This window comes from Lonchura striata, chromosome 9 (assembly GCF_046129695.1).
Source record: "Lonchura striata isolate bLonStr1 chromosome 9, bLonStr1.mat, whole genome shotgun sequence".
Taxonomy (NCBI): Eukaryota; Metazoa; Chordata; class Aves; order Passeriformes; family Estrildidae; genus Lonchura; species Lonchura striata.
Genome location: NC_134611.1, coordinates 14,121,275 through 14,144,415, shown reverse-complemented (window position 1 = coordinate 14,144,415; position 23,141 = coordinate 14,121,275). Strand labels below are relative to the sequence as shown.

The 23,141-nt window shown below is 48.7% G+C and overlaps 1 protein-coding gene across 5 annotated transcripts in view; it reads right to left on the bottom strand.

The window, feature by feature from the left end:
• The window catches only part of ERI3 (ERI1 exoribonuclease family member 3), a 129,458-nt gene that overhangs the window by 43,806 nt on the left and 62,511 nt on the right, over nt 1-23,141 (bottom strand). The window contains exon 7 of one of the 5 annotated variants that reach the window (XM_021528375.3): nt 20,698-22,508. The exons of the other annotated variants lie outside the window; for them this stretch is intronic. Coding sequence (XP_021384050.1) covers nt 22,470-22,508 — 39 coding nt within the window. The 3' untranslated portion in view covers nt 20,698-22,469. Of the gene's footprint in view, nt 1-20,697; nt 22,509-23,141 lie in introns of those variants that run through there. 5 annotated transcript variants of the gene reach the window in all.

Below are 23,141 nucleotides of genomic sequence, written 5' to 3'. Positions count from 1 at the left end.
AGTAATTTAAACAAATAAAAATACAAATGGTCTGTTTTTTGAAAGGTGAGTGCTGGGTACACAGGAGCTGCTTGACTCTGCCCATCATTGGGAAATGCTTTACAGACAGACCTATCCTCCTTCCAGACCATGGAAGGAGGACAGGTCAATCTTAAGGGAAGACACCAAGACGTCAGAGAAGATGCAGAGGCTGCAGCATAATTGTATGTGCTTTCTCCTTACTCAAATAAGCAGCCCATGACATCAGAGCTCCGTAGATAGGAGCTCTGCAAAATGGAAACTGAGGCATGCTGTGATGTCTTGCCTTGCCTATTCCCATTCAGATACATCTGAGCAGCCTCATCAAATTCACTTCTAAAACTTGTCTGAACTGCAGGAGGGGCAGAAGGGACCCTGCAACCACCAAGAGCCCCTCTCCAGGGTGCATTTGGATGCTGTGGTCCCACCAGGCAGCAGGAAGGGGTCCCTGCTGTTGTGCAGGTTCAGCATGTGCCCTGGCTTAGGCTGCAATAGAAACACGCTGGTGTGCCTGACTCCAGGGTGTCAAAGTGCCAAGCGGTTTAGGCTTCCCATTTCCCTGTGTTTGAACAAGAACAGTCTTTGCCTTGCTCCCAGGCTACGGATTATCCCGGATAAAATGTTCTTGACTGCTGTGTGCTCTGCGGCTGGCGACACACTAGGTTAATGCCGTGGAGATCTGGGTCAAAGCCCTGGGTTTGGTCACAAGCAAAACAAAACTACAGATCTGGGTTCCTGGAGGGCTGGGAAATAGAGCTGGGGTGTGCACAAGCCAGTGCTGGCCCAGGAGAGGGGACAAGCAGAGCCATAAACCACCAAGAAAGCAGCCCAAGGATGGGGGCTCTTAGCAAGACCAGAGGTTCTGGGAGACACGTGCCCAGTGCCTTTCCCAGGCACTGAAGTGGCAGGGCTGACTTCTCATGGTGTCCCTGTGTTCCTGGTGGCACTGCAGGGTGACAGACCCAAGCTGGGTTATTCTAATGTATGCAATTGGCTCCCAGCACTAAGATACACAAGCAGCTCCTGATTAGTGCCTGAAAGGCAGAGACACATGACGACATGGCAGACAGCTTCCAGGGAGTACCTACACGTGGCTGATTTACCCTTCCAGCCCTGGAAGGACAGGCTCACATCATGCAGTGCTATCCCCTGACCACCCCAGCCCCTGTGGGGCCAATTCAAGCAGGAAAGCAGCACTAAGCCTTTCCCTGCTGCAGCTTTGTGGCCAGCAGAGCGGGAAGCTGGGTATGATAGCAAGGAAAACCCACAAGCACACTTCATGGATGATTCACCACAGGCATAGAAGCCTCTCTATACAGACAGGAATGGATCAGTCCAATTCTGGCTGCTCCTGGGGAAACTGGGAGTTCATGAGGAGGGAGAAGATGCCTCTATCTGTGCTGGAAAACAGGAAAATGTTGACACTGCCCCGTAATCAGATCCAGCATCAGCCCCTGTATACATTAAGACAGAAATGAGCATGATGGCTCCAGCAGATGCACCTTGCTGCAGAACTGAGATCTCAGGGCAGCTGCAAAGTGGATACATTTCACCCTTCTTGGATTTAACTGGAGATGAACAACCACCAAAGAGAGCTACAGTTTTGCCATATTACAACAGGGTGGGTAACAGTATCCATACAGTATCCATACATTATTCTTCTCTTTCCAGGATCAGACCATGGCTGTGATGCTCAGACCTCCCCACACACCCCTTTAATCTAACCCCAAGCCTTTCCCAAGCAAAGCTGGCACCGGGCTTGCTGTCAAAACCTTCAAGCCATTCAAGAGGGGGTATCTTCCCCCCTCAATTTCTATCTTTACAGACACACACGCTCGCCTCTCCCTCGCTTGCTGTTTAATTTCCGTGTGAGAGGGAAGCAGGTGCCCGTGCTCCCGTGAGCTCTCCCTTCTCTAGGTTTTTTTTCCCTTTTTGGATCCTGCCCCATTAGTTTAGTGCCCAGCCATCTGCGACGTCTCCTGTAATGCTGTCCCCCTTGTGTACCAGGGAGCTTTTCCATTAGCGCCTTTAATATTCTGACACCTTAGCACAGGCTGCTATTACATTCAAACACTGATCGCCCTGTGAAATTACATCGCAGGGCTTGCTAAAATGGAATTGTGTATAATCAGGCTCCTCCATGCACTGTCAGTCCCATCACAAATACAACGTAAAGCAGGCTTATGGATGGGCTTAGCAGCTGCTACAAGTGTATTTTTTTTAATAGATGAAGTATCCCTTATTTAAAGCATTTCCTTAAGAAAAAAAAACCAAAAAACAAACCAACAGTGAAAGACAAATCAACAGCTGCTGCTTTATGTTAACCATACCACTGGTCTCTTAAAACATGTTATTTAATAAGGTAGCTATCTGTTTATCTATAACTATATCAAACAGAGAAGGAGGGTGAGATAAAGATAGTTAAACAGACAGCCAAGGAGATATCTGCCACTGGGAAATAATAGCTAAATAAAAAGTACCATTATTTACTCCAGAGCGGGGAGGAGGGAGAACCAGCAATTTCCTCCCACTGTTCCCAGCTTCTGGTTCGTAGGGGCAGCCTGTGCTAGCCTGCACATACCCCAGCTCACCTTGCTCCAGCCCTCTCATCTCCCCACTAAAGATAAATCTGTGGGGGAAAAAACCCAACTCAGGACCCACGTACTGAGGGTGCAGTGCAGGAAAGGCGAGAGAGTGCATGAGAGCCATTCAGCTGCCAGGAACTGGCCGGGTGGGGCAGCCCCCCACTTCCACACAGATTGAGACCAGCTCAGATTAAGGCAAAATCAGCCACAGCAGAGGGTTTGGGTGCATTTCTGCAGGAGAAACTTGCTTTTGTGTGGCCAGCACAGAAGGGACCAACTGCCCAGCTTATTTTTTTTTTAATTCTAGCTAAGGAAGTGATGGATTAGGACAAAGGTATTTCAGGGGGATGCAGGAACCGGCAGGGACAGAGATACAGTGTCAGAGAAATGAGCTCTTGAGCTCCCCAGCTCAGAGTTCAAAACGCTGCCTCTTACCATGCCCTAAAGGTTATTCTGTCTGTCTGCTGTGAAATGCGACGGCACATCACCTGAAGGGAGATTTCCAGAGGCGCTGTGACCCTTCTGCTATCTCCTCTGAGAAGCCTCCGCTGGAATGATGAGATTGTAGCTCATTTCCACACACCTTGAAAGAGACGGGCTGGATCAAACGTGCTGAAAGCAGAAGCAACACATCCTTGGCAGGGAGTGTGCTTTTGCTGGAACGGGCTGGGAAACTGTGTCCACCCCACTGAAAGACTGAAGACATTACCTTTCATCCTAAACCAGGATGGAAGAGCCAAAATATTGGCTTGTTTCACTGCGTGGGAACAGTTCTGCTTGGGAACCACAAAGTAAAAGCCAGTGACAGAACTGCTGCCCTTTGGAAAGGAACAATCTATTCCTGTGCAAAACACTGCTTTGACATTTTGACTCCAGTTTTCCCAGTGCAAAACAAAGCCATTTGTCCAGAGCAGACACACTGCCCCTTTGCACCACACACAGCATGTTTCAGCATATGGTGATCTGGACATTTTTGGCAAGGATGCCTCTGGTTGGTTTAGCTGCTGTGCACAAACATGCCAGATGGGGATGATGGGACCAGAGAGGGCAGAGACCCACAGACAAGTTACCAAGAGAAGAGCACAGGGGAGATGATGCACAACTGCACATCTATTCACAGTGCAGGTGCCAGATAAGGCAGTTCAACTGTCGGGTTTCTACTACCTGTCATTGCCAAGGTTAGGTGCTTGCAAGGTGGCAGCAGGGAAGGATGCTGGGTGACCAGCATGTTCACATCTCAGTTTCATAATCTGTTTGGAAAACCCAGGCCCTGGAGGATGGGAAAGAAATCAGTGATCCTTCACGACCTTCTCACCACTTCTATTGTGCATGTCTTATCACACACCTCTCCCTCATCTCACATCCTACAATCCCTTCCATTTTTCATGTTCACCAGGTCAGGTCTTCTTGGGACAGACCTTTGTTGGATTAAGGGTTTTCTTGACTTAGAGATGGGGTCTCTAAAACACCTCTGGCACAATGCAGAGAAACTGATCCATACACAGACCAGAGGGGCATGGAGATACCTGCCCTGCTCCTTCTTACCTCCTCTTCCCAGACAGCAAACAGGCAGAAGCAAAACCCAAGTTTTCATTGCAGAGCAACAGTCTAACAGCTGTTGGAGTCTCTGAGTGCTGCTGCTCCGCAAGAATTGAAAAAAAACAGAGTTTCTCTGCACTCCCACAAGATGCAAAGCTGCTCAAAGGAGAGACAGCTGGAAAAATGAGAGAAAAGCAAGAAATACAATGCATGAGACATCAGGGAAAAGATCAATAAAGATTACTAGGGCAGCAGCCCATCCCCTGCCCGCATTGGAGGCTCTCATGGCTGCAGCAAAGGAACACCAAGGAAAGCTAACAAGGTGCTGCTGCGCCAGTGCCTAGGGATGATACCTGTCTAATCAAAGGTAGAGTTTACACTGGATCATCTAAGCATCAGCTCTTCCTCGTGATTATTGACTCAGGTCAGGGTTAAGACTGAGGAGGTTAAAGCAGAGGCGCCTCTAAGAGCTGTGATGGATGCAAACACCAGGCAAACAGCCCAGCTAGCAGAGCCTGCTGGGGAACCAGTGGCAAAATTGAGGTTTCCCAATTCCAATGGAAGAACAAACAGAAGGAGATGGTCTGAGGGGCTGGGCAACACTTCATGAGAGAATCAATTTGGAGAGGTTATGAAAGCAGACAATAAAAGGACATGAAAGAACATGCTAAGGTCCTGAGAAGAGGTTATTAAAGGAGGCATGGGGGGATGAATCACAGAAGCTACAGCCAGGCAGGAGTTTGGAGCAGGACTGGCTAACTGGACTGGAAATGGGGCACCAGCACCATGTTATAGTCCTGAGAAGATGACAGATAAGATCATGTCACAGAAATGAAGGGTTTTGGGTCCTCAAGAGCTCAATTCATGTCTTCCAAGAGAGCTTAAGGAACCTCCACAACTCTGTGGTGCCACCAGGCTTCACTGACCTCCAGCCAGGCTGGGCCCCTAGGAGGACACCTGCAGCCAGCCAAGCAGGGTCTCCTTTCTGGGCAAGCTGGGACACTCTCTGGTTGGTTGTGGCTTTTAACCATGTCTGCAATTCACCTGTAAGGGGATGGGAAGGGCTGTGACACCCCCAGCATGTGGATGCCCCTGGGTCCTGCTCCCTATGGAAGGCGCCATCACTGCTTGCCACAGCTGAGGCCCAGATTCTGTAGTGGGGCTGGCTTTTCGCAGCCAGTGAGCCTGGGAAATGCTGGTAGGATTTGCCTTGCTGCCTGCTGGTGATACAAGAGCTCAGGAGCACGTCCCAGGATCTCTGTCCAGTGTTACTGAGCATGTGTAGCAGAGGGATGGCCTCCATGCAGCCATGGCAGAAGAACAGAGTGTGGGGTCATGGAATGCTCATCCCACCCCCTCAGCATCCTTCAGCTGCCCTCTGAACCCATCCCTAACCTACTTGTGCTGTCTCAGCTCTGGCTGTGGCTGGTGGGAAGATGAAAAGCAAGTAGGAACAAATGTCCCCAGCGAAGAGCTGGTCTGTAGCTGGGGGTTGGGGGCTGAGATGTGATGAGTAGGTCCATGGGCTGTCCAGAAAGTGCTTGGCTGTGGACCACTTGGCTTTCCCAATGAGGAACCATGGCAGGCATCCTGCCCACTGCCAGTGTGCCAGCAAAGAGTAAGAAGCTGGTGTGGAGCAAGGTGTACCAATTAGCTCACCACTAATCTAATTAGATCTCCGTGGGGAGGACTAGAGCTGGCAAAATGACACAGCTGCCTCCTTGACCAGACACTCAACCTCTCCTGCCTGCAGCATTTTATTTTCCAGATTTTTAACCTGCAGTGCTGATTTTTGTCTGGCTCAGCAGAGCCTGCCCTGCTTTGGGTCCTATTGCTTCTCACCGGCAAAGCACAATTACATGTGTACACAAACAGGCATTCAGTGATCACACACAGCATCCAGGCTCTCTGCTCCAGTGTCAGGGAACAGCTGCTGGGGCTGCAAATCAGAGGTATAAGGAGACATGGGGCACCAGAAGGCAGAGCTGATCAGGAGGACATGGCAGAGTACACCAGGTCCCTCTGACTCCCTCCCTGAATGACAGCAAGCCATGTAAGCCTGCCTGCCCTCCCCACTGCTGCCCTGCACCACCCCAGAGAGCTGGCAAACAAGCTCCAAACCAGACTGCTCCTTGTAATCGGAGTCAGTCAGTGTGTGTGTTACGCTTGAGTTGATGGCTGGTGTTAAATTCAATGCCTTGAGTATTGATTTCCTTGCACATCCCGGACTTTGTTAAAGGGTTAGCTGTGAACTGAGATCAAAGGGAGGTTAACTCGTTTCTCATAAGTGGTAAAGCAGACCTCTAGCAAACCCGGGCACCAGGCCTGCTCCACAGAGGATGCTCCATGCATGTTGTTAGCTAGCCCAGATGCCTCAAAAGCCAGATAAAGTCACAAAGCTGCCACAAAACGGGGAATAAAAATGATCCCAGCAACTCCCCATGGACCCCCAAGCTATTATGAGTGCACACTGGGGACGGACAGTGCGGGTTAGTTCTTCTCCCCAAACTGTGCCCCACCACAGAGAGCTGCTCCCCTCGCTTGGCCACAGAATAAAGGGGGGAAGCAAGTCTTTGCTACCTGCACCCCCAAAGAAGCTACCCCTGGGGGCCTTGAGAAAGGAACAGGAAGACTGGGGTGTCCTAGGGTGGTGGAGAGGGAAGGCAAAGCTGCTGCTCCCCAGAGGACCACCTGTCAGGGACATGGCACCCTCCATGCCATGGCCAGGTGTAGAGGACAACTCGAGCCAACACTGCCATCAACACCACCTCAACCCATGTGGCAACATGCCTGCTCCATTTTACTTTACTCTCTTCTTGGCTTTCCCTGCCCCACATAAAGAAATTTTGGCACCAGGAGCACCAAAATCAGCAAGTTTTGCCAAGACAGTAAGAGTTAAGTGCACAAATAACATGACACTAACAAGCTTTACCTTTGTAATTTTCAAGGAATGGAGGCAGGGAAAGAGGTGTAGGAGACAATCTGAAATTGTTATCACTAGTATTAATGAATGCCCAGAGGCACCGAGCAAGAAGCATCCATTTCAGATGAACATCTGTCAACAGTAAGTGGTAAAATTTCAGAAGTAGCTAAGGTACTTCAAAGCCTGGATTGCACCAGTTTCCCAAGAGGCTTAAGCACCCAAATAATTTCTAACAGTAGGGCCCTGGCCCCTAAGTCATCTGGGCACCAATGTTATTTCTCAACTCCTCTACTCCAAGATCTACTTGCAGCACAGTACAGCTTTCCAACAGCCATGTTTTTCTTCAAACATTCACTGGGTTTCAGTGGCACTGTACCTTCTACCCCAGGGTGGCAGCATGTCCAGTCCTCGCCTCCCTCTCCCAGTAGCCAGGCAGCTTCAGCTGAAGAAATTACAGTACACTTTGCCCCCACACCCTAAAAATCTCAACCCAAACCAGCCAGCACTGCTGGTGGCATCATTCCCCCTGTCCTGCAGCATTGGTAGGTAAGAGGGACCCATCACAGCCCATCTTGGGGGTGAAATCCTCAGTGGCAGCTTCATTCCTCAGTACCTGTAGTCACATTTAACTATGAGATCCTCTGTATAGTGCTAAACAGGTAGTCCCTGCCCCTTCTTGCCCTCTCCCAAACTCCTGCCACCCAGTACTGCCCCAGCAGCCTCTTTGTTTTTAAGTGAAAGGTTTATACCAAAGTACTTAGGGAATATCTGCTCAGTGCCCAGCATACCAAGTGCTGAAGATTTCACTTAAACTCTCAGCATCTGTGTATCTCAACTAAATTAAGCTATTTGCTATAAAAGAGCACAATGACAGTAATGGAATAATAACAGCATTAATAAAACACAACAATCCTCGAATGAGAAGTGGACGCATCAGCTAGCTTCAACCAAGAGAAGAAGGCTATTTTAAAATCACACACAAAAACCATCTGGGGGTGGAGAAAACCAACAAAAGCTCCGAAACACAGAGGTCAGACTGAAATTATGTTTTTAACCTCAAAAGAAAGATGCTTGCCAGAGTCTTCCCAGCTAGAGAGCTCCCATGCCAGTTGGAAATTAATTTCCACAGCTCCCAGCAAAACAAGGACTTAGAATGGGTATGCTGGCTCCACAAAAGAGGGGGGGAAACACTTTTTGGGGGGAGGACACAGAATTGAAAGCCCAAAATAGAAGTGATCCCTCAGGCATCAGCAAGGTTTGTTTTTTGGGGACAGACACATTAGAGTAGGGGGTGATGCTGTGCTGAACATGTGAATGCTGAGCTAGTGACCAGGGCCAGATGCTGCTACATCATTATGCAAACATCCAGATGTCTCAAGCTCACCACACTGCCATTTCCATTTTGGTGGAAAAGTCGCCTTGACTCTATCCACAAATTCTTCCTCTTTCCTTTGTTTGGGATGAGGACAAGATTAAACACAAACCCTTCAGTTTCACAGTCACCTAAACACTGGCTGTTGCAAAGATAAAATAGCCCTGGGACCTGCAGTGGAGGTGGGAACAGGTGTACCTGACACAAAATCACTCTCTGCCCCCTTTATGAGATGAGATTTAGTACATGGTGATGATAAGAGCAATTAAAGGGTATTAAGTATGCTGTGTTGTATCTCTGAGGTCTAGCCACAGCTCTGATCCTGTCAAAGGCAACACCCCAAACTTGCCTTGTGGGGGACTGGGAGGGTGGGTGACCCTGGGAAGGGGAGAAGATGAAGCAAAATGAGACCTCTGTGTTCACCACCAGTTTCTTATTCACCACCATTGTAAGAAGTAGCAGGTTAGAGGCAGCAGCAAGTAGGTTCTTTGTGTTTCTCTTGCAGGTAAATTTCTCCAGCACAGGCCTTGCCCCACGGGCAGTGAAAGCCCAGTCCCTTCCCTGCCCAGGCTCCATTTTAGCTGGCTGCCCCTGCAGAAGGTACCTGAGAGCTGCTCCTCTCCTCACCACAGCTGCCCAAAGCCCATGTGCAGATCCCCTCGAGGATAATGTGGCAGAGACAGATGTCACCTCTTCTCACTGACATGGAGGGAAACATGACCCAGGTCACAGCTGTGCAGGTGAGCTCACCACTGCCTACCCTTCCTCTGTGGCACAGCCTGAGCCACACAAGGCAACTGAGTTATCCCTGACTCCAAAAACGTGATAGGCAGAAGGCAGGGAGTGGCTGGCTGGCTTTCACACAGCACAGTGAATACCATCTTTGGGTCCACTTGCTGTTTAAAAAGCAGCCAAAGAGGGACAAGAGGTCAGTGGTATAGTGCCCACAGTGCCAGGCTCATGTGCTGCAAGATGGCTGGAAGCCTGCCGGGTACAGGACCATAGCAGATTCCTCCTGCCGGTCCCCTGAGCAAACTCGACTGACCAATCTCCAGGTGATCCTCCAAACTTGTACCTTTCTAAATTCCTATAGAGAAAATGCCAAAGCAGCAGTTGCCCCACACTTGAACAGGCTGCAAGTTTCTTTGTTTTCATTACAAATTCCAATCCTGACGCCTTTTTATTTTTTTTAGCCATTTCTGCTCTGCCCCCCGGAGGTGCTGCTGTGATTGAATGAAACACAACCCCAGGCTCCAATAAGTGTATTTCAATTACATCTGTCACCATGTAACAATGTAATGATATATCATGTGATATTAAATCCATGGTAATCATATCAGCGATTTTTTTAATAGTGCACTAATCACATTATTACATCTCAATAATTAACAACAGAAGGCCCAAAAATCCTGGATACAAACCAGAAAGCTCAGAGGGTGCCCAGCTCCTGCCTAGGAGAGCCCTAGAGAAGAGCAAGACAGCAAGGTGCTGCCTGGTGGGTATGGCACAAGGGAGCAAGGGCATAGGAGTCTGGCACCAGCACTGTCGTGCAGAGCATGCAGGTAAGGCCAGATTCTTTACCAGTCACAGACTGAAGGAGAAGCAAGTATTTTGGAGCTAGGAAGAGACACTTGTACATCCCATCTTGCACAACATTGCTCCCTTCTCTTCTGCTGCTCCTGAACTGCCACTTTTCCTCCAACAAACGAGCTCCTCTTCTCTGGTAAGTGCCTTGTGAAGGTGTCATCCTGAGGCAGACAAGCACTGCTGGTGCCCCACTGCAGAGGGAAGGACAATGTCTTGAAAAGGAAGGATGATCCTGCCAACACATTCTTACCAGGCTGCTGGAAGAATGAATGTAATTTTCCTTCTCCCCTTGCACCAGCTTGAGATGTGATTGAGAGAACCCCACCTCATAAGCTTTGCAAGGCTTGAAGTGACTCTGATTTATTTAGCAAAACAAATCTGTCAGCTTAAAACTGAAAACTGGTGAGAGTCCTTTGGAGGGACAGCGATCCTCTGGCTCATCACCTCCACTCAAACTCTTGCCTGAAAGGCTGGAGCAAACTGGGGCTGGGGCCCAAGGCACTGAATGACATTCCCTGTGTGGAAGGGAGTGACTCAGTTTTGTGTGAGCAAGCTGCTCCCCACAGCTCCTAGCTGTATTTTGCTCCTTGCAGGATGAAGGCAAAGGCAGCGGGGAGCAGCGGGCGGTAGCTGGTGCAGAGTGCAGGAGTGTGGGGAGTCCCATGCCGCACCGTCCCCGGCTGTGACAGAGCTTTCTTCCAGCTGCAGCCTGGTCAATCTAGCACTTTCCACATCACAAGCTGATCTGAAGAGAGCCTCATTACCTGCCTTAAAGTTCCAGCCAAGCACTTATCTCTTAAAGACAGGATTTAAGAAAAATTTGACTGATCGTTTCTCTCCTCATTTAGTTTGGCTGCTCTGAACCAATTCAACCTGTGAAGTTGAAATAGTGAGAACAGGAGGAAAACTGTGGGCAGGCAGTCACACCAAACACTGCACACAGCGTCCCAGCTCCCCTGCCAGCTCTTCCCAAAGGGTCACATCCTGGCTCAGGCTGATCGACACAGTCTTGTTCAGTGCCAGGAGTGGCCATGGAGCATTTCCCAACACTAAAGTAGAGACATCTCTTCCTCCCTACCCACAATGGGACAGGCATTTGGGAGAAGTTTAAAATCCTGGTATCCCAACTGTACCTTTATGTATGCTTGGAAATGCCAACTGCATCAGTCCCAGACCTGGCAGAAAAGGATGAAGAGAGGGATGAGTCAGGACTGAGTCAGGACTGACCACCATCCCCACATCTTCAACTGACCCAGGACAGGATAGTCCTGTTCTTAATCTCATTGTATGTCTTCCTACTATCCCACTTTTCAGCTCCACTGTCCCCACAGCCATGCCACACACAGCAGGTAGATGACACCCAGCAATGCTCTGCTCTCTCCCCACTGGGCCCAGAGGCTGCAGAGAGGCTGGGGAGGAGAAGGTCACAGGGAGGTGAAGGGGCTCTCAGGGCCAAACAGGAGTTGCAGCAGCAAGAAAAGAGGCTGTGCTAGTCATTTAGGGGTGATCCTGCCAAGGGCAGGCACGCAAGACAGATGGATGCACACCTTGCTGGCCAACGCAGTGCAGTTGGACTTTCTCTCCTTCCCTCATTTCTCTTTTTTTTTTTCCCTTTTAATTTTGTCTTGGAAGCCACGATCCTTTAAAGATGTGCACGTCTCATTAGCTCTACCTTGAGAATCATTACTGTTCCTGCCAAGGCAGGAGCAGAGCTCAGCCTGAGCACGGGGGAGTCCATTATCTTGTAGTTAAAGGGACATTGACAACTCTGGGCTGCCTGGTGGTCTGACTCCACCTTGGAAGCAGGATTGCTCCTGCACACTGCTGTTCCCCCTCCTCTTCTGAGCAATAACCCCCTGCTTAACCCAGGCAAGGTGCAAACCTTGCAGTGATGGGTTGTCCCACAACCACCACCAGACACATCCCCCTGGACGGGGATTTGTAGGGCCAAGTCTATGCCCACAGCCTCTGGGGCAAGGGGCACTGAAGAACCCAAACCTTCCCACCACATTGCACACAGTCTTCACACAACCACATCCCACTTCAGCAAATGCATGCTCTCGGGTGGGACCATGAGACCCAAGCCCAGCCGTGACCAAGCAGCAAGCCCAAAATGTGCACAGAGGCCATACTAGGGGGTGGAGTAAGGACTCCCATGAAGGACCCTGGGACAAGGGCACAGTCTCCACATATGAATACCTGGTGGCATAACTTCAGCAAGTTCTGTCCTTGCTTCAAAGTGCAACATAACCTACACCTATGAGTTTGTCCCTAGCTTTTCTGGCTCTTCAGGGTGCAGTGTGGGCCACCACATACCCAAAGGTGGGGTGGAAGAAGGGTTCAGGTGGGTGAGTATGCAGTGATGGGTAACCCCAGAAAAGAACCCTACTCACTAAAGATGCTGTCCAGAGAGTCCTGTTTTAGCCCATAGCTCCAGGCTGTTACTCTCTGTGGCTGTTCCCAGTGCCTACTTTGCCCCACCCCAAGGTTGATAACAGGAAACCTGGCTCATGTTATGCAAGGGGAGAACCCCTCACTCAGGAGATGTCAGGGCAAAGACTCCAAAGCAACTTCTGATGAAATAGCTCCTCCTTTCTTCTAGCTCCACAAGGGTTTTGAAACGTGGTGCAGTCCTCAGGAGGCAAACACAGCAGGGTACAGCCCTATGAAGATGATCCTGCTTCTTTGTGCCTTGCACGATGGGAGCTCTGCTGCAGCCACACTAAGTCATCACTGCTCTCTGCAAAGCCACGGCAGGAGACAATAACACACAGCCATGGCTCCAAGCCACACTCCAAGGAAGGATCCTACCTCCACACGAGGCTGTCCAAGAACTTGACAGGACTCCGTTTGAAAAAGATGTTGAAAGAAATGATCTCTTTAAGTGCAATGGGAGATATTTGTCTCTGATTTACCCTTGGCTTTTTGCTCTGGTTCAGGTAGGAGCGGTGTGGGATGGCTGGCAGATCTGAGAGCATGGCACGCCCCAGCGGGCAAAGCGAGCAGTGCGGAGGAAGGCGCGAGTCAGTTTGGAGTGCTCCCCATTTATCAAACTCACGCAGCCCGCCAGCAGAGCGAGTCTTTCCATCATTACAGCTCTCAAAATCCGATTCATACCACTAATCCTGCCTTCATTCTCCCAGATTAATAACATCTCTTTCAACCTTCACAGTGTGATAAATAGACAAAGAGAGAACAAAAGGAGAAACAGAAGTGAGAGAAAGAGCCAGAGCAACTCCACATAATAAAGAGAACCAAGAAAGGGGAAAGGAGAAAAAAGGGAAAAGAAAAGGGAAAGAAAGGAGCTGGCACACTTGACTCTGCCATTTACTTTAGCAGATTCTCCAGAAGAGCACCCTGCCATCCTTAAAGAATGTAAAACATTGCTCAAAGGAAAGGCTCGTTAGCAACCCTGACCAGCCCAGGTTTGCTGGAAATCTTTTTACTTCCAACCTCTGCTCAGGTCAGCACTGAAAATGAGTTTGTTGGTTTCTTGTTCTGCTCCTCCCCAGACTCCCACAGAGGCAAAGCCTCCAGCACAGCCTTGCTCTCTCCTTTATTTAAGCACCAGCTTCTTGGAGGGGAAAGGAGGCTTTGGATGGTGTCTGTTCAGGAGTGTCCCAGCAGCTCAGCAAGCCCAAAACAGGTTGGCAGAGCAGCAGTGGACTGACACAATAAGGGCTGTTCCAGAAGCCAGGATCATGCATGGATTTTGGGATGGGGATGAAGACCACAACCATGATGACAGGGAGCATCATGCCATCAGTCTGGCTGGAGGGCCAGAGGAAAGATGCCTGCATGAACAGAGCAGAACTGAAGCAGGGTGTCACAAGCCCCACCTCCCCAGGCTACACTTCTCTGTCCCCTGCCTTGTTCATTGGGAGGGAGCTCCTAACCCTGCCTGTCTTTCATATCCCAAGTCCACATTTAGGCCACTGGAGTACCACTGATGATTGTGGAGCATCAGTCCCCCTGCTCCAAGCAAGGGAATGGCACTCACAGGTACCCCATCCCCAGCATTCCTCTACTCTTATTTGTTCAGAATCAACTGAGCCCTGGGAAATGCTGATCGTACAGCCCAGGACCCCAGAAAGCCAGCCCCACTGCCCCTGAGGCACATGGACAGAGACATTTAGCTATTTCCCACCCACAGCTTTCACCACAGCTGTGCTGTTCAGCTTTTTCACTCTGCCATGCTGTATTGAACACTCCATACACTCTCCAAGTTATTTTAATAATTAAAAGTTTATTGGCACATTTTTCCCATACAGCTTCCACATTTGCCTGATTTGCTTTCCAGTCAGTGACTTCCCTTGGTTCAGTCCTTTCACAGGATGCACACCTGCAAAACATTTCCCCTGCTTTCCCCATAAGGAGCATCCACCCCCTCTTGCAGCCAGCCCATCCCTGTGGACTCCTGGCAGGTGCTGTGCATACTGAACACCACCATGCCAAGTCCAGATGAGCAGCTCAGGCACAGGTCTGGATTTCTGGCCAGGATGGTGCTCTATTATGGCACTCTCAGCCCCTGTGCAGAGGCTGGGCTAGGTTGTTTTTTTTTCACCTGTCTTCTTTTATACTGTTCCATATTACTCCAGGCTTTGAAGTACAGAGAAAAGCAACACTCAATGTGCTTTTTTTCTTTTTTTTTTCCTTAAACCTACCTTTATCATAGCAAATCTTTTCCTTCTCCGCTGTGTCGCTGGAGATAGATATCAAGCAAAAAAAATGTCTCCCCTTCTAACAATGGGTTTCCCTTCCCTTCTGAACTTCAAATAGAAAACTCTTATCTACAGCCACAGTTGACCAGAAGAAGAAAAGAAATGAAAACAGACATATGAACTGAACCCGGGCTCTCTTTCTATTCACTTGGAAAAGCTGTGCTGGGTTCTTCACACAGAGATGCTCTGAACATGTTTATAGCAAGTATTTACTCACTTCAATAGATATCCACCCACCATGGAAACCCACCTTTCCTCAAGAACAATTCTCTGCTCCATGTATCCTTTTCAATCTCTTCCTTGCCTAGCAAACTACATACACCTGGGCCATCCAGCACAACACCACCTACACCTAAAGCTGGGGACAGCAAGAGCTCTTCAAACTCAGCTAAGAGAAATTGCAGTGGTGCCCCTGGTACACAGAAAGCATCACTTCTGTATAGTGCAAGTTCTTTAAATGACAGGTCAGACCTTGCTGGCTGTACTTGCACAAGATGCCTTGCACAGGCTGAGACCAGGCTGCTTCAGCCACCCATGACCTACCCACACACCCACGTGCAGCACCCATGTGCCACTGCTGGTGCCAGCCAGTTCCTCCATTTTGTTTTAACACTCCCCTTTGAACAATCTTCTTGCCTGTGATGGAGCTGTTCCAAGGACAAACATACAGACCCAGAGAACTTATTTTCCTTCCCCACTTTGAACCCTGGGTACAGACGTCTCCTGTCCTGGCTTTCCTCCCCTTCACTGGCTTCATCTCTGGAGGGGCACTGCCAGGTCTCAAGCTGGGTTGAATACCCACATACTGGGACTCACTGAGGTCTAGTTGCTGTCAAGCCACCCCTGCTCTCTGCCCAGTTAACAGAAGTTAAAATGTGAGCACTGTGCTTGACAGATAGCATTTCTCCCACGTCATAGTGCCAGGACCAATACACACAGCATGAAACACAAGGAGGCAGGCACTACTGCCTTCCCCACCTCCCAGTATGTCCTGCTGGGCTACATGTGCTTCCTGAACCTTCCTGCTTTCAGCCTTGACAGCCTTGTCACACAAGCCTTGGGGAACTTGGCCTTACAGCCCTGGAGCACCTCCTGCACCACAGAACTATTTCTTCTAACCCTCTCAAAGCCTCCCTGAGTTCAGTCACAAATTCATTCACAGGAGACTGCTGGACAGACAAACTGTCTTCCTCACCACACATGGCATCATGGGCTCTGCCACCAGAGATGGACACAGCTACTGCCACATGTTGTCCCCCAGCCTACCATGGGGACCAGAGTCAAAGAGACTCATTGATGGAACTGCAATCAAATTACCAAAACAGCTGGGGCAGAAAACTGGAAACTTTCCAGATAATTCTCCATTAGAAAGACGAACTTCCCTTCATCAAAACCCAGATCTCATTCTCATCCAGGGAATTTGGAGCTCCTGGCCAAAGGGAGGATGAAATCCTACCTGAGACATGGGCAGAAATCCTCCACAGTCACACTTGGGGGCAATGTCCAAGTCCAGTCTCTAACTCATTTGGACTGGAGACAGTTTTGGTAACTACCTGGCTCAAAGCAGCTCTCAGCCACAAGAGCCCATCCTGTGGCCCCAGCTGCCCAGCATGCTCTACTGCAGTACCCCACCAAGCTTCCCAGGCAGCAGCATTATTCTCTTCATGTTAAACTCCTCCGTGCTCTTCCCATGGGGCAGTCCTGGTGTGGCAGAAGGCTCCTCCCTGTGGGGCTACAATGGGAAGATCCATCAGACAAAGCACCTTCTCTTTAAGCTGCCTGATGACAGATGTTCAGCCAACGGAGCAGTGGGATTGGCAGAGCACTGCAGAAATGCTTTATAATTCCTGCTCCTCTCCTCCTTCCTCAGACTCTCCTGGGAGAGAGGCGATGATGAACGGTGACATAACTGACTGTTCCCAATCAAGGTAATGTAAGTAATGACAGCTGACGTGATTCCTGGAACGTGCAGGCGCTCCTGGCCCACGTGCCTTGCCTACCACAGGCAGCACCGCCAGAGCTTGTGGAGGGAGAGGAGACCAGAGCATAAAGCCTGGCTAGGGTACAGGGAGACAGTCCCAAGACAAGAGGCTGTCTCCAAACCAGCTGCAAATAACTCATTACATCAGTCTGCAAACACAGCAGGAGCCAAGGGAGGTGGATAGCATCTACATCATGGATCAAACCCTTCCTGGCCTGTGTACAATGCCTGCCCCACACCTGGACACCACACCAGAGTGACACCTGAGACTGTAGCACCCCTCGTCCTTAGGAGGTGGTGTGTGGGGGTCTTGCTTGGTCCCTCAAGGTTCAATGAGGCTTTTATTGCTCCAGACCTGGCCCTGCTCCCCCCATCATCCATGACTATCTGGAAACGGAACATTACATCAATAACCTGGACCTCACCTCCCCATGCAGCTGCTGCACAGGCAGAACTATGTCATCTGAACTCAAAGCAAGGGGGTGCAGCAGCCAGAGACTGCACATATGGGTGTTCAGAGACTAACAGAGGGAAAGAAAATACTGTGCAATCTCCTACCCACAGTCCTCTTCCAGAGCCTCAAAATTAGTAGGCAAATTTCATATGCAGAGAAATGACCGATTAATAACCCAGCATTGACTTAAGAAGACCCTGAATAATACATAGTGCTTGTACATGGAAGGAGAAGTCAAGTCCTTCTGCCTATCAAGTGTATCTGCCTCCCAAGCACCAACACCTGATGAAAAACCTCCCTGCCAGCCACACACAGTTCTAAGCAGCTCTTCAGAAATGGCTTTTGTTAAGATGAATTGTAAAACTTTGCACCAAGTTTGGCTGGCACTTGGACAGGTCCAAATATGGTGTTAGTTTAAATGTAATTAGTACTGTCCGTTAATAAAGTCCCTTTACAGCTGCCGAGCAGAAGACACTGCGGAGCATTTGGAGCCTTAACCATGAGGCTGCCCAAACCTCTCCTCCACCCTGTCTGCACTGCAATCCTTCCAGTAGCTCAGCCCTGTCAAGAAAAAGTCAGATCCAAATAGACAGAAGACTGGCAGAAGTTTAGATGCAGGTGCTGGGCTCCACCACACCATAATGACAGCAGATGAAGCTATGAATGAACTATTCCCTTGCACAGCTTGATTCCAGCTTCTGTTGTTTAATGTTGGTTTTGGTGTGAGACACTTGAGCAGTGGCATCAGTATCCCTGTGTGGTACTGTCTACTTTCCTAAATAATGATGTCTGGAGAAAAATTTGCTCCCTCTTTGAGAGTATTCCAAACCAGAAAAATGGTGTTTACCTTGGCAACAGCCATTTTTGTGTAGGGGATACATACAAAATGCTCATTCCGAGAGGGGTGAAATGCTGCACAGCACTAGGGATTTGTGTAGGCAGCTTCAGTGAAATACTGTGTATCTCAAGTGAGTTAATTTTTGAGATGGGGAGAAAAACTGAACAGCAGCTCAGGCAGAGGTTCCCAGCAACTGGTCATTCTGACTCTTGCGGCTGAGTGACTCTCCTGTGCATCATGAGGATGCTGCAGAGATTTAATGCCTGCAAAGCAATTTGAAAGTGAAAAGCCTCACAAACAAGCCTTGTGGCTGAAGTCCAGAGGCAGGAGAGACGAGACCTAATTTCTATTTCAATCTCTGATATGGATTCAGAGGAAAATCATCCAATCCCCCATGCCTCAGTATCCCCGCAATAACATCTGTTGAGTGGCCTGAGCCTAAATTCATTCATGTCTTTAAAGAATTTTAATATCTACTACCTGAAGACCAAAGGACCATCACTACACAAAACATGAGCTGTGTACAGCACAAGGTCAGAAGGCATTTTAAAAAGAAGCCACCCAGTGCAAAACACAATGGAATAAAAGTGAGCAGGAAACAAGATTTGCCTTCTTCAGATGTAAATGAGTGCCAGCTAGCAGCAGAGCTCCAAAGACACCCATTTTAGCACCAGAAAGAGTTTCTACAAAGGGACCCAAGAAAAAAATGTGATAAACAGGCTCAGTTCTCAGAGTTTGATTTCCAGAGTAATAAGCACAGAAACTGAGCCCAAAGGAAAGATCTGTATTAGAATCCAAATCCAATCATTCTGATAATAAAGAAAAGACATCTGAACTGGTGCAGAACTATTTCCAGAGAGAAGTTTGTCTCCCCATCCCTTTAACATCCTGCAGTGGCTCAATGGAAAAATACTTAAGAAGTTGCAAGTTTGGTCATAATGTGTAAAAAGCCCCTGAAATGCGACATCATTTACTCTTCTGTGGTATTGCTCAGCAGAGCTAATAAATCTTGCATGAGCAGAGCTGATTCTAATTTTCTAATATGAAAAGGCATTTGGATTGAGAGAGAGGGGAAGATAAAAGTGATTGAATCTCCAATAGCCCAGCGTCAGTGACAAGAAACATCCTGCTATGGACCCCAAGGAAGAATGGCTCCCCCTCCTCCCTGAACCACAGGCACACTCACCTGCTTGCACATCCAATTCTCCCTGCTTTCTGCTCGCCACGTCTCAGTCTCCCCTATTGACAGGACGTGGTTTTAAACACAGTTACACAAGTTATCATTTCTGCCTTTTGATCAATCTGAATTTTCAGGACAATTACCCCCTTAATCAATGATTGCTATCAGCAGCCCCTTGGATTCTTCACCAAGGCAATCGTGCCGCCGGGGCAGACAGCGTGTGCATATGCAATGAAGCTGCGGGAGGCACAAGTCCATCTTCCCCTGACGTAGTCATCGGCTGAAAGGGTGGAGAACTGTGAAGGCCACTTCAAGGAACACCTGACGTAAAAAATAAGTGGAGGGAATTAAAAGGGACGTTGTGCGAGGTATCTGTGACACAGCTGGGCTGGGGGGATCAGGGACCTGCTGAACATAACATCGAGTTGAAAAATAAGCCAACTAACCCAAGAGATTTAACATCCACCAAAACCATGTATTTAAGAGCTATCTATAGCCAGCACTAACCATTCTTAATGAGGCTAATAAAGTCAGTTTCCAATTAGAGACTGAAACACTAGAAGAAGGAAAGGCAGAGAAGCAGCTTTTAAAAACCTCTGAAGATGTGGGATTTGGATATGGGGCTTTCTTTATTTTTTTTTTTCCATCAGAAATTACTTAATATCACCAAAATGCCCCTAGGATTTACGCACACAAAGCAAGCCCCCTGCTGCTGTTCCTTGGCAGGGTATGTGTTTCAGTAATTGATGTTTGCACAGAACCTCAGATCTTGGAGGATGTGGCTCCTTTGAGGCATCTCTCAGCACCACAGAAACATGGCCTCAGGTATTTAGACACCACAGGAAACCTCAAAGCAGCCAAAACCCAATTGCAGGGGTTGTGGGCTGGCTGGAGTAGAATGCTTGGTATCTCTTCTCTTGCAAGAGAACCACCAGGCTGTTGGCAGGTTCATGACACTTGGTTTGTGTTTCCAGACAAGGCAGGGCAAAGGAACACGTGGCTCCCACCCACACATCTCTCTGGGCTGCTCCCTCGACAACCTTAAGTGCATCCCCATGGCATGGGACTCCTTAGCACTCCTTTGGGTATTCTGCCCAAAACATACCTCAGCCAGGCCTAGGCACCATTGTGTCTTCCTGAGCCATCTTTTCCCAGACTTGGAAAGCACCCTGCAGCTCTCATGTGCTGTGTCAGCAGGAGGGAGCTTTGGGACCTGGATGGCAGCAGGAAAATGCTGCTGGAAAGCAGCTGAGCTCCTGCATAGGAAGGCATTGTGGTGGCTTCACCATTCTGACTACCAGATCAGGATGGCAGAAAGCAACAGAGGCAGCGCCAGGTGAGGCTTGTGGGCCAGCTGCCTTTGCAGGCTGCTGGCTGGAGGAGCTCTCTGAAAGGCACAGTATTTCACTAGTTATTTTGCATGGAGAATTGCCGACCAAAGATATCCCCACTGTGTACTCCAGAGCAATAAAAATAAAAAAAAACCACAAGAAGAATTCTTTAGGCGGGTAATGGGCATTTTATTCCTTTTTATGACACTAAACATAGGCAGCTGGCATAATTACAGCACAATAAAGGCATAATGTGCACCTAGCAGAACAAACTCATACTTTTGATAATTAGGCAGAGCAAACACAGTCTGGTATTCAGTCACATGGCTTTCCTGTCTCCTGGATCTGTCAGAGCCCCTATCCCCACAGCACATCAGCCACATTCTTACAACTGGATTTAGCTGGGCCCCATAGGGAAGGCTGAGCATGGAGCGTGTCACTAGGATTCTCCTGCACCAAGAGGAATGACCATGCAGCTCCACTGCTTAGAGCAGACAGTCTGTGGGCAGCTCCTGGGAGGTTGCTGGAAACTGCGTGAGGCAGAGTTACCAGCCGAGGATCAGTCACCTCCTGATTGGCACAGACTGTCCCCAAGGGGAAGGAATGGTGCAGCAGAACCAGCTCCAAGGGCAAAACAGACGTTGTACAATGGCAAAGGGAGACCCAAAACACAGGAGAGACTCAGAGCTGTTTCTGATTTGGCAGATCTGCCAAGACAAGTTCCTTCCTACCTGGAAAGGCTGAGCAGAGGTGTGGGGATACACCTTCACTGCAGTGGCCAAATACAGTTGGTGCCAAAAGGCAAGAACAGAATGATATGTCCCAGGGAGGCTGAAAGATCGTCACCTACAGAAAAAAAGGTCCACTCTGGACCTGCTGGAGGCTAGCAATTAGCTATTTGAAAGTTTTGTGCTACCCTTAGTCCCAGTAGACCTGCCTCCTCCAAAATACACTGTCAGGCAAGAAGTGCACTCCTCTGGCAGCTGCAGCATCCACACAGGACAGCTCTTCCCTGAGTGAGCGCAGCCAAGGCAGAGATCCCAAATAATCTCTCAAATATTAACAGCATCACTCAGAGCCAGGCTGACAGAGGTTACCACACTGGCAGAGCACAGAAAACAGGCTTTCCTGAAATTGGCACAAAACCATAAAATATATATCTACAGTTTGTTTAAAAACACATCTGCAGGATGCATGCAGGAGGAGCACTGGCAGAACAGTACACTGACATTTCATCTCCACACCACTCAAACCATTTGGGATGTCAACCAATGCTTGGAGGAGAGACACAGCTCAACTACATTCCATCCTGCATGGCTTAATGGAAGTCATTTGCTTTAAGGCATTTTGAGTGCAGTGTTGAAATGCCAGTGTCCTGACTCAAAGAAAGGTGAGGTGGATGGAGCTGATCCATCAGCTGATCTCATGAGTGAGACTTACAATTTCAGCTGTGGATAGGATGTCCAGGAAAGTATGAAAAAACATGATTATGAGCTTTTGCAACACAATATTTAATACAAGGAAGGAAAGATGTATGTTTGTCAGTAAATAAAAGCATCTTGCCCTACCACACCTACTGACACCCAGAAGGGACTGCTGAGAGCTTGATGGGTACTGAGCAAGCTTAGGAATGGCCATTTGCTCAGGAGCTTTGGTACCCTATAAAAAGATGGCAGCAGCACTCATGTCAGAGCACCCAAGGAGCAAATGATCCTGGTCTGTAGGATACAGTGCCTAGGAAACTGGGAAAACCAGCCATTGTGGGATAGACCCTGGTTGGGCTCATGCTTCGGAGTGATGAGAGCTGCCCTCCCCAGCAGGCCACAAAGTAAGAGAAGTTTATGCCCAAACAAGGGCAAAAGATGGGTTGTTTTCTAAACAAATGTGGATCATATCTGTAGACTTTTCAGCCAGTTCTTATAAAAGCCACTTTGATAGATTCAATCCTTGAGCTGCAGGCAGAGTTCAAGCACGGAAACCTGCAAGTGAAAGAGCAAAAGCCAGGATGAAGCCAGAAGTGCTATGCCAGCATGGGGGGAGGGTGACAGGAGACTTTTAATCCTAACTCTGAAATCAACTTCCTTAGTAGCCTTAGGGTTCTTAGGGATTTAATTAATTAATTTAATGAGTGTGAAGTACTGCAAGTTATTAATATACAAATTCCACTACTGTATCTCCCATCTCACTGCTCACTATCTCTGGCTGCTTTATACTGATCCCACGAGAAGCCAAAGCCAAGCCCTGGTATGCTTCTGTGCAATGGGGCAGAGGCTGCACACCCACACTTTCCCAGACAAGACACCAGTAGCAAAGTCCCAATCCTTTCAGTAGGACAGTGCATCACACACAACACAGGGCACCAGGAACATCTCACACCAAAAAAAAAAAAAAAAAAAAAAAAAAAAAAAAAGAAAAAAAAAGTTCTGTTCTTCCCACTTTCAGGTAGCCAATGGCTACCATAAACTATCCTATTGTTGCTGGTGGCAATGGCAAACAGTCACTCTCCCTTTTGTAGCTATGTTGGCTTGGGAGGAAAATGAGGACCAAAACAGGTAATGTTTTAATCCCCAAGGCTAGAAAATCTGAGAGCTCATCATGCCTTCCTGGAGAAC